This window comes from Littorina saxatilis, linkage group LG2, assembly GCF_037325665.1.
Source record: "Littorina saxatilis isolate snail1 linkage group LG2, US_GU_Lsax_2.0, whole genome shotgun sequence".
NCBI lineage: Eukaryota > Metazoa > Mollusca > Gastropoda > Littorinimorpha > Littorinidae > Littorina > Littorina saxatilis.
Genome location: NC_090246.1, coordinates 52,321,825 through 52,334,253, shown reverse-complemented (window position 1 = coordinate 52,334,253; position 12,429 = coordinate 52,321,825). Strand labels below are relative to the sequence as shown.

General features: G+C 41.9%; 1 protein-coding gene across 1 annotated transcript in view; it reads right to left on the bottom strand.

Moving 5' to 3' along the window:
* Window positions 1–6,602: 6,602 nt before the first annotated feature.
* LOC138959196 (alpha-L-fucosidase-like) overlaps window positions 6,603–12,429 on the bottom strand; it is a 32,522-nt gene continuing 26,695 nt past the window's right edge. Inside the window, exon 9 of the mRNA XM_070330596.1 lies at window positions 6,603–7,876. Within this exon, the coding sequence (XP_070186697.1) occupies window positions 7,615–7,876 (262 nt within the window). The 3' untranslated portion in view covers window positions 6,603–7,614. The remainder of the gene's footprint in view (window positions 7,877–12,429) is intronic.

Sequence of the window (12,429 nt, the reverse complement as noted above, 5' to 3'; positions counted from 1 at the left end):
AAATTGAAAAACATTTAAACAACGAAGTAAATTGAGAGAGAAAGAAAAAGAAAACTACACAGCACAGTCAGTGTGTGTGTGTGTGTGTGTGTGTGTGTGCGTGTGAAACTGACCAGTTTAATCTGACAGTGAGCGTTAACTTGAGGCATAACGCGACAATAAGGTGGCGTGTGTGTGTTTGTGTGTCACTGAGTGTGTGTGTGTGTGTGTGTGTGTGTATGTCCGCGTTCAGTTTCAGTCTTTTTTTTATGCGTGTGTGTGTGTGCGTCCATGTGTGTGTTTCAATCTTTCTTACTTTCCATACGTCAGTTTTAGTTAAACCATAGACCTATATTAGAATATAGGTCCCTGGTTAAACCAACTCCTGTATATCGCCAACTGCAATCTCATCTTGAACACGCGGCCAGTACAACTGCAATCTGTGCAATAAACGACCCGTTGCTGGACAATTACTGAAACTCGAAGACCCACAGTTTTTGGCAGGGAAAGAGAGACGTCTGAGAGGGGGGCTGGGAGACGCTGAGCCAGGGACAGTCCGAATGGAGTTACAGACATGTGACACCGATTGACTCCCCCAAATCAATATCGCAAATAAGTTGCTTATATTTTACCTGTCAGTTTTTGAGTGCCGGCGTGGAAACAAAGACACACACAAAATAGAACAAGTCGCGTAAGGCGAAATTACTACATTTAGTCAAGCTGTGGAACTCACAGAATGAAATTGAACGTAGTCCCAGAGACTATAGAGTATACTCTACATTCTCTGGTAGTCCGCCGCTAGTGCAAAAGGCAGTGACAGTGACGAGCCTGTTTGGCGCAGTAGCGGTTGCGCTGTGCTTCATAGCACGCTTTACTGTACCTCTCAGCCGGGCCGGACTACAGGGGGGTTATGGGGGTTGCGCAACCCCCCCCCCCCTAGCCTAAACATGTACCTCACTTATTTAATTTTTTGTTTATTATTGTTTATCTTATGCCGTTTCATGCAAGGAGTGACCATTTTCCTATCTCAGAATATGACCTACCCATCAGCTTCAGGTGGCTTTTCCCTCTGACCCCCACAAGGGGCTCTGCCCCTTGACCCCGCCAGGGGGAACTTCCCCTGGACCACCACTGGCAACCCCCCCCCCCCCCCCTCCTCTTAGCCTAATCCGGCCCTGCCTCTCTTCGTTTTAACTTTCTGAGCGTGTTTTTAATCCAAACATAGCATATCTATTTTGGAATCAGGAACCGACAAGGAATAAGATAAAATAGTTTTTAAAACGATTTCGGAAATTTAATTTTAATCATAATTTTTATATTTTTAATTTTCAGAGCTTGTTTTTAATCCAAATATAACATATTTATATGTTTTTGGAATCAGAAAATGATGAAGAATAAGATGAACGTAAATTTGGATCGTTTTATAATTTTTTTTTTTTTTTACAATTTTCAGATTTTTAATGACCAAAGTCATTAATTAATTTTTAAGCCACCAAACTGAAATGCAATACCGAAGTCCGGCCTTCGTCGAAAATTGCTTGGCCAAAATTTCAATCAATTTGATGATGAGGGTGTGACAGAGCCGCCTCAACTTTTTACAAAACGCCGGATATGACGTCATCAAAGACATTTATCGAAAAAAAAGAAAAAAACGTCCGGGGATATCTTTCCCAGAAACTCTCATGTCAAATTTCATGAAGATCGGTCCAGTAGTTTAGTCTGAATCGCTCTACACACACAAACAGACAGACACACACACACACACACACACACACACACACACACACACACACACACACACACACACACACCACGACCCTCGTCTCGATTCTCCCCTCTATGTTAAAACATTTAGTCAAAACTTCACTAAATGTAAAAAAGGGCTTCTACCAGACAGACTTTACTATGACACAGACTTGTAATTATGATGACAAACTATTCAAAAGCCTGTATTATAAAGACTGTCCTGCAGATTTCTCCATTTTTTTCACACTTGTTTCAACTCACTCTGAAAATATCACACACACACACACACACACACACACACACACACACACACACAGAAAAAAACACACACGCACACACACACACGCACGCACGCACTGCACACACACACACACACACACACACACACACACGCACTAGCCGTAGATGACTAGTTCCCTGGCCAAGAGAACAACCTGAAAGAGACTTTCCACAGTGGAACCCCCTTTTTAAGACCCCCCCCCCCCCCCCCCCCCCCCCGTTTTAAAGCCTCTCCCTTTTAATAACCTAGCTTTTCAGAGTTTATGTTCATAACTTTACTTCTATGTCAGTCAGTCTTCGCTGTTGGTGATAACAGTGCGGATGGCTCTTTTTCAAAGCCATTACCACACAGGTTGCATTACGATACCTTTTGAAAGCTATGTTTTTGTGCGTGGCATGGAAAACTGAAGAAACAGCACAAGCTAGGACAGTCCAATCAATATTTGGTAAAGTGGCGGAATGAATGGTCTTTCCAATCATATAACTTGTTTTTCAAAAAACGGCTTCATCACACACATCTGCACCTAAACGTATCTGCCGAGTTTTTTTTATGACGGGTATATAACTCAGATCACAATGGTCTCCGGCATATGTAGTCCTCTCCTGGCATGTGACTGTTTGTGGTAATAAAACCGCCAGACCACCACGAAAAGAACTCTTTATGTGTTGGATTCCTGTTTAGCAAGGTCTATCCATTTAATGTAATCGATATTTATTTGATAAGGTATCTTTCCATTTTGTAAAGTGTCCAATTTTTCTCTCTCAAAGATACACAATTAATTTAGCAAAAACTTCTCCTATCTGGACAGGAAGCATGCAGCTAGGCTGTAGAACGTTGGTCTGTGTGAATGTTCCCTCGGCTAAATGTAATGGTTTTGTGTGATATGAAAAAATTATAACCACTTCTCTCTCCAACTCTATTCACTTACCAACACACTTACATAGTTCGACAGACATACACAGTCATACAACAAAACGCATAAAAGACACACAAAAACACAGAGACGTACACACAGACATATTCACACAGAGTCACACATACAGATAGACACAGACAGACAGACAGACAGCCGGCCAGCTAGACAGCCCGCCATCCCGACAGATGGACAGACACAGACACAGACACAGACGCACACACACACACACACACACACACACACACACACACACACACAGACGAGAGAGGCTGTTAACTCATAATGCAAGCACTGGAAAACTATCGCAACCTTGTACTTCACAGGGTCAGATACTATTCCCAGTTAATCGCCGAATAAAAAAAAATTCTGACAGGGAAGACAAAGGCCTAAGTAATTTTCAAGACTTGTTGCAAAATCTGGTTTCCACTGGAGTAATGCCAACTCTTGAGCAACCAAACGAAGCACGAAAACTCATGCACTCTTGTGTAAGTGCACTGTTTTCCTTCCTGGATTTCAATCCTATCCCCAAATCTGTTAATCTGGACACACGTTGTGTCAGACGTAGTCGTACAGCTGAGCTGACGGTCAGGGATTCCACAAATCAATCTTGACAACCTACACCAAAAGATGCGGGCGTTTTTAGGTAAGAAAGTATGATAGTTTTGCGCATTTATTAATATACACCGTAATTAGCAGTGGTAATAATTATAAAAAGTAAAGTTATCCTACAAGATAATTTCAACACTATTCATCAGAATGATTTGAACTTTTGCAGAAATGTTTTAGACATGATGATAAATGATTTGTTCGAACGGATAAGCTCTAGGGAAAAAAGTTAAAGATAATACACATGTTTCAGTTTTCATAGAAATGTTTTACCCACAAAGCAACATTTGTATCTCTTTAACTGTTTTTCCTAGAGAAAATCGTTTCGAACAAAACATCTATCAGAATGTCTAAAACAATTCTGCAAAAGTTCAAATCATTCTGATGAATAGTGTTGAAATTATCTTGTCATCCGTGAACTAACATGGCGGATTATGACATTATTCAGTTATTCTGCAGAAAAACCAAAATGCTGGAGAAAAACGGTCTTTTCCGTCTACAGCATTTCTGCATAATGTCATCTTTCGCCGAAGCAGTGTTTTTTTCTGCAGCAAAACATTTTACTGCAGTAAAATTGAAATCAAGAATGCTGCAGTAAAACGGTGCTGTTGTTTTACTGCAGAAAACCTGTTTTTATTTTTTCTGCAGCATTTTGTACTGGCTCTTGGCGGATTATGACATTATTCAGTTATTCTGGAGAAAAACCGAAATGCTGGAGAAAAACTGTCTTTTCTGCAGCATTTCTGCATAATGTCATCTTTCGCGAAAGCAATGGTTTTTTTCTCAGTAAAACAGTTTTACTGCAGTAAAATTGAAATCAAGAATGCTGCAGTTCATCTACTCCATTATATTCTTCGTCCTCGTTGTCTTCCTCGTTGTCTACCGCCTCATCATCCTCGTCCGTGTGCACCGAAAGAGGGATGAGTTCGAGGGCAGTCAGTGAACTTCAAATACCCAGAAGATTCCCCCCATCCACACTCGCGAGACCTGCCGCCACTACCAACAGACTGTAATGTAATGCGGTCTACCGCGGAGAGAAAGCGAGTCGACAGCAGCCGATGTCCGTATGATGCAGTCGACTCTAGACGTGGTGGTTGCTGTCTTTGAACAATCTCAGTCTTCGCACCTGCTCCATCGCTTTTTAATTTTTTTTTAATATATGCAAGAACGTCCTCGTCATCTGCATTGTCTTCCACCGGCTCGTCATCCCTTGTGTACACATTTAGGACGACGATGATGTAAAGGCCAAGCACAGTGCTCACGAACAAGAGAAATAAAGTCAGCAAGGGAAAGAGCAATAACGCTAAGGACATCCATGGCTCCCCGTCGTGAAGTGTTCTAGCAAATCTGGCGGCATGAAACCAGGAAGCTGTTCAATGTATGCATGTCTGTAATCCGAGGGCTAGCCGACTCTACGGACGACGTGGATATTGTTTTCTCCCCATTTCATTTAGCATTTTGGTCACAGGCAGTATTGCCGTCGTTAACATGTAAAAACACCATTGACTACTAACTTCAAGGTTGTTTATTTTGAAAGTAGAGCTATTAAATTTGGAATCAACGTTGTCGATTGATGAGCAACTTTGGTTCCGCATTATTTGATGTATGCAAAATGATAGCCAATAAGAGTTCAGTTTTAAATTAAAGATCAATAGTCAAAAATAAGAACCTTTCCCAGGATTAAGCAGTTGATACCGCGTTGTGAGATTTCTGCCATCCAATTTTTGCAAGTTGTAACAACTCGTGTAAGAACTGCAAGGTGGGGATGGGGTAGGGTGAGGTAAGAGAGTCTTGTTGGCAATATTTGTTCATTGCTGTTTTTGTGCATTTCTTTAAGTCGTCATATTTACACTGATACTAATTAAATCTCGTGACAGAGGAAAATCAGTGTCAAAACCCAACTCACATTTGCAAGCCTATGGGTATTCGATTGCCCGAGGAGGGTCTGAGGCTATCTGTGAAGGGATACTTTACTTTCTCTCTATTTTGCTATGCTAATGAGATTTTTGAAATCTGCGAAGAATGTCTCTACTGACGTTCAGTATATATCATATATATATATATGTAACCGAGTGCCGAAACACCACAATCACCTTTGGAGGCGAAGTCCAATCAAACAGGATTGAGAATTTTAGAGCTTATTTCTAAGCCCTATAAAAACTGTTATGCATTCGCAAAGGAATCCATGCACATACAGAGAGACAAAAGCCGCCAGACCCCATCACAAACAGAACTCTACAATCCACAGGTGTTGCCTTGCGAGCTGTGAAGGGCGACGGTAGTCTCCCTGTCACATATAAAATCAAAGATGTGAAATAAACAATTGAAAGTCAGGTGAGACTTTCTTCTGAGATTTGTTAAAATCTATTAGCAAAGCAAAAGAGAGAGAGAGAGAGAGAGAGAGAGAGAGAGAGAGAGAGAGAGAGAGAGAGAGAGAGAGAGAGAGAGAGAGAGAGAGAGAGAGAGAGAGAGAGAAGTATCCCTTCAGTCACAGATAGCCTATTGGGAGCATCAGACCCTCCTGGGGGGACTGAGATTTCAAAGCAAAATCACTTTGTGGTGGACGTATCACAGTGAAATCTAGTCCTGAGGAGGACCATTGTTTTACTACCAATACCAGACTCGTGTTTCGACATGTAAGTGTCTTATCAGTGGGCGGGTGGTAGTGCGGCGATGGCGAGAGTTGACTATATATATATATAGCTAACAACGTTAAGCTTGCAAGCTGAAATGCAATCCTATAGTCTGGACAGAGTCAACCGGATTGCTTGACCAAAATTTCAATCAATCTGGTTGAAAAATGAGGGTGTCACAGGGCTGCCTCAACAAAACAGCCAAACAACACATCATCAAAGACATCTATTGAAAAAATAAAACAATTAGTTGGGGGTATCATATGGAAGAATCTGTATGTAAAGTTTCATGAACATCAGTCCAGTAGTTTTCTACGAATATATATACACACAAACGCACACACACACAGCACCTAGCTGATCTATCTGAAATCATTGTCAAAACTTGAACAAATGTAAAAAGACTTATCACAAGTATTAAAATTAATACAACAAATTGGTGTTTCCAGTTTTGTATAATTTTATTTACAAAAATTTGCATGATTTGCAAGTTTTAATAAAACATGAGTTGTAAACACACAAATGTTTTGGTAGTCATCTATTGTATTTGTCTAATTTTTACTGATTTATAAAAAAAAAGCAGCCATTGATATAGACCACCGCAAAAAAGCATTGTAATAATTCTGTTCACATCATTGACCACAGAACAAACACATCAGGTCATTTGATTCTCACAAGAGAAGCAAATTCAGCAAAACAGTAAATGAATTAAGTACCTTTAAACACCAATTCCTTCAAAATTGCCACTAAAAAAAAGTAAATAAAAATATAGCTGCATCTTAAAACTTCAATGCAAATGACAAGCCAAGACAAAACACTCTTCACACAGATAAACACTATCCACACTCAAAACGGCTAGGCAAAGAACAACACAGTTCATCAAAAAACAAGAATGGTAGTTAATTGGAATGTTTATTATTGACAAAACAAACATATATTGTGCTTTGTCAGATCATTGCTTTGTTGTTGTTCTTTGGTCATTTACGTTGAATGACTTGTTATACATCGACATTGATAGTTTTATTCTTCTTCTTCTTCGTCGTTCGCTAGATAGTTTTATCATAAGAACCTTTTCTAATTCCTATTAACTCGATGTTCTTTAACTATATTTATACATAAATGCATATTGTAAAGCAGTATGCATTGTTAGAGGATTTTTTTTAGTAGCAGTGTTTAAATGACGAAGCTGCTTTTCCCAGTTTTACCTAAGAGACCGACTGTATATTGTGTTATTGTATTTGTCAGACTTGATTGTACCAAGTCCCTACACATGTTGTAATGCGCTTAGAGCCAAATATTTTTGGTTTTTTTGTAAGGGATAGGCGCAATATAAATACACTTTATTATTATTATTATTAAACGTTCCAATTGCCTACCATTCTTGTATTTTGATTCTGAATTTTGGAACGTTAGCAGCCTTTCTGTTTTTGGATTAAAGAAGAACACAGCATTGCTCAGGCATTGGCCAGGCCCTGAAGCTTCAAAGCCCAGGCGTAGTCACAGGGCATCTGGTAGAAGGGAATGACCGGCATGTTGACCACCATCTGGCCCTGCGGGTTGCGCGTGAAGGACACTGGGCGGCTGTAGCCCAGCATGGAGACCTTGGTACCCGCCGCAATGCCAGGCACACCCAGCGTAAGGGTATCGTTCTGCGGCCAGTCAAGCACGATGGCGTACACATCAGTGTCACCAGAGTCCGACTTCTTTGATGTGTACCTTGCATGGAGGGGAAAGAAAAATAGGCTAAAGCTGGCTAAAAGAAATTAATCTGTAAAGACATTTAAGACTCAAGCTTAAATGTTGTTATGTCGGGCGAACGATGTACTCCTGTATTCTGAATTGGTTTATTCCTATTCAGCATGCTACTGTGTCAGCATTTGGTCTCGAATGGGTGCAACCTATTTGGGTTATTCTCAGACAGCTTAGTCTGGAAGCAAAACACCGGGGATGTTTACACCAGCACCGAACTTGTTGCACAATTTTCCAGCTCCAGTTTTGTTCAATTTGTCTAGCTATACCAGTCACCTTGCTTTTGCTCCACCTACACTTTCACTTTTAAACCACCCACCCACCCTTCTATAGGTTAAGGATTGCTTAACGTAATCCTATTTTAGTCGCTTAATTCACAGGTGCCAAATCTCATAAGGGCATATCCAGCGTCACGGACGAGGCATTCGGACGAACATAAAGGCACGTGGAAATCAACAAAACAACTATATTAAGTTGACAATGATCGAGGATTATCCATCTTGTGACTGTTGTTCTCTGTGAAGTATGAAATAGAGAAATATTTAATTTGTGGGCGAGTTCTTCGATGTTTGATGTGCGTCACGGACGAGGCCAAAATTCTGTCCTATTTTTCAATCACAAAGAAGTAAGTTGATATTTCTGCGAATTGTGTTCGCTGTTTTCGTTCATAGCGATGAAACATTAATGGCAAGCATTGCTCTTTCGGTAAAGATAATTCAAAAAGTTAAAAAATAAATCACATTTCGGAGAAACGCTTGAACATTTGTCACGGACGAGGCCAGTACGCGTCACGGACGAGGCACGTACGAAATGCACTATAGTAGTGACGTCTTCAGGAGATCAACAAATTTTATTATAGCAACATATCGTTTTCAGTAGTCACCCACAATGTGAGACTATCATTAATTTGGGTCAGTGTTTACATTCGCTCGTTCGTCCGCCCGGGTTACGTCTGTCCGTTAGCTTTAGTAAGCATACAGAAGGATCCTCAAGAGCCCATGAATATTTGAAAACAAAACTTGGTGGATAGGTACATATGGGTAATATAATCTGTCGTGCAAAGTTTCAAGGTTGTAAATGAAAGGTCAAGGTCAGATCTATGTTCGAACCTTGATTTTTTTCAGATTTGTGTTGGAGAGTTATCCAGCCAAAGTTTTAATCCAATCAAGTTGAAAATTGGTATTGTGACAGAGTGTATATTAAGAAATGCATCAAAATTATGAGCTCGAATGAAATATGTTTTGATTGCATGCGTTTGAGCATGTGTCTGTTTGTCTAAATATGGACAATACTTGTTGCACCAACGGGTTTTTTCTCGCATATAAATAAAACAAAACACTTGTCAAAGGTTAAAAGACAAACGATGCTGTTTATTTAACAGAATTTCGGCAAGTTGCTTTTATTTAACTTCAGGATTGTTAATTTCCCTCCAACATGAGATAACAACTGAGCATGCAGCTTCCACAGTAAATGGTTAAAATGCCAATTAAAAGTCAGTTTCTGAAAAGGCAAAGTAAAGATTGTTTCCAATTACAATGTAAAGTCAAACTAACTTGTCTTTTCCACCGTTGCCGAATCTGTTACAAATCAGCGACAGGGCGACAGCGTAGCTAACTTCGTCACCCCCCTCCCCCCCTCTCCCCCCCTCCAAAACAGCACATTCATTGGCATGTCAAAATATTGACACTGAGGGACAGAGAAAGCGGCAACAAAGTCATAATAACATGAGGTAACAAATGAGCACGAAGCTTCGACGGAACACACTAAATGCCCAATAAATAAGCCAGTTTCCGTTAAGATTGCTTCCAATTATTGACTAGTGTCAGACTTGTCTTTACCACCTTTACCGAATCGGTAACCAATCAGCGACACGGCTCACTTCTTCCCCCTCCCCCCTAAAAACAGCGTAATTGGCACTGCCACTGTGAGCGACAGCGTAGTCGGTAGATGCGTCAAGTAATCGCAGGTGAGTATTGTTGTGCAGGCTCCAATGGTACTCGTTCGAGGGCTTTCAACGGCAACGACTGTTTCGGCGTCTTGCAGGTTGAATGGACACATAATGTTTTAGCTGGTGAATGTACCCGACGTACATCATTGGTTTGGTTGCTTTCCCGAATGTTACAGTTTTACCTGTCGCCTGGACCACCGTTATTGGCTGCCCCGAAAGCATTTTACTTGTGTATTTCACTGCAACATGACATGTCTCAGTCTTCTTCTTCTTCTTCCAATAATGTTCAGCGATCAATGAATTGACCATTATTAACATGTTGGTGAAGTGCAAGTGTGTGTCCTTAACAAAGATTAAAATAAAAAAAAACAAGAAGGGCAAAGCCCATACGACTCACATGCTTGACCTTGACCTTTACATGACCTTGACCTTCAGGGTCAAGGTCAAATAACTAAACCTAGTAATGACATCATACACTAAGAACTGCTTTAGACATTTTTCCTACCAAAATACAATGTGACCTTGACCCAAGGTGAAGGTCATCCAAGGTCATGCAACACAAAGCTGTTCATTCAAGACATAGGAAGTACAATGGTGCTTATTGGCTCTTTCTACCATGAGATATGGTCACTTTTAGTGGTTCACTACCTTATTTTGGTCACATTTCATAAGGGTCAAAGTGACCTTGACCTTGATCATATGTGACCAAATGTGTCTCATGATGAAAGCATAACATGTGCCCCACATAATTTTTAAGTTTGAAACAGTTATCTTCCATAGTTCAGGGTCAAGGTCACTTCAAAATATGTATACAATCCAACTTTGAAGAGCTCCTGTGACCTTGACCTTGAAGCAAGGTAAACCAAACTGGTATCAAAAGATGGGGCTTACTTTGCTCTATATATCATATATAGGTGAGGTATTCAATCTCAAAAACTTCAGAGAAAATGGGGAAAATGTGAACAATAGCTGTTTTTTAGGCAACATTTATGGCCCCTGCGACCTTGACCTTGAAGCAAGGTCAAGATGCTATGTATGTTTTTTGGGGCCTTGTCATCATACACCATCTTGCCAAATTTGGTACTGATAGACTGAATAGTGTCCAAGAAATATCCAACGTTAAAGTTTTCCGGACGGCCGGACGGACGGACGTCCGGACGGACGGACGGACGGACGGACGGACGACTCGGGTGAGTACATAGACTCACTTTTGCTTCGCATGTGAGTCAAAAATAAAAATAAAATAAAAAAATAAAAAAAAGAGGTGGGGCAGGGGGAGGGCGGTTACTGTGCCTGTATGGCCCTCATTGCCCTCAAGCAGAAGGCATTATAGGAGGGGGCCTCGACAACATCTGATGGGAGGGAGTTCCAGTCGACAGTGGTCCTCGGGAAGAAAGAAAACTTTCTGTAGTCTGTGCGGCACGGGATTATTCCCAGCTGTTGGCTGTGGTTGCTGCGACGTCCACTTTGAGGTTGCCGCTTGAGGCCGACGCAGGAGACGCAGGCTTGATCGTTGAGGATCTTGTGGAGCATAGCGAGTCTGGCGCAGCGACGTCGTTGTTGTAGCGTAGGCCACTCGAGTAGCGTCAGCATATCTGTGACACTAGAGGTGTTATGGTAGCGGTTTGTGACAAATCTGGCTGCTCTGCGCTGGACCTTCTCAAGGGTTGTGATGAGCCTGTCGGAGTGTGGGTCCCATACTGTGCAGGCGTACTCAAGAATAGGGCGGACCATTGTCTTGTAGGCCATCATTTTGGTGAGGCTGGAGCATACCTTCAGGTTTCTTCTCAGGAAGCCCAGCGTCTTGTTGGCCTTGGCACAGATCGATGTTCTCGATGTGCTGGGTGAAGTCAAGTTTAGTGTCTAGAATGACCCCAAGATACTTGGTGGAGGTGACTCTCTCCAACGTCTGGCCGTGGAGGGTGTAGTTGGAGAGAGGGGGAGAATGGCTTCGGGTGAAGGGCAGCACACAGCACGTGTCTGGGTGGAAGGCCATGTCCCATTCTTTTTCCCATTGTTCTAGGCGTTGGAGGTCCTCCTGAAGCTTGGCTGGGTCTTCTGCGCAGGTGATGAACCTGTAGACGGCTGTGTCATCAGCAAAGAGTCTTGAAGGGGAAGATATCTTGGAGGGGAGGTCATTGATGTAGCAGAGGAAGAGGCAGGGCCCTAGGACAGAGCCCTGGGGGACTCCGGTCTTCACTTTGACAAAGCTGGATTGCGCACCATCCACCACGACTGACTGCGTGCGGCCGCTGAGGAAGTTTGCGATGAGGCTGTTGGTCTTTCCTCGTATGCCGTAGTGGTAGAGCTTGTGGCAGAGCAGACTGTGGTTTACACGGTCGAGAGCTTTGGCAAAGTCTAACACCACTGCCTCCGTTGTAGTACCACGTTCCATGGCTGTAGAGACTTCTTCGATGAACTCGAGTAATTGTGTCTCGCACGAGCGGTGTTTACGGAAGCCGTGCTGTTGACCGGTCAGGATGTTCTTGGTTTCGAGGTGGTTCATGATGCCACTCACTAAGATGTGTTCCAAGAGTTTTGAGCAGATACAGGTGAGCGAGATGGGGCGGTA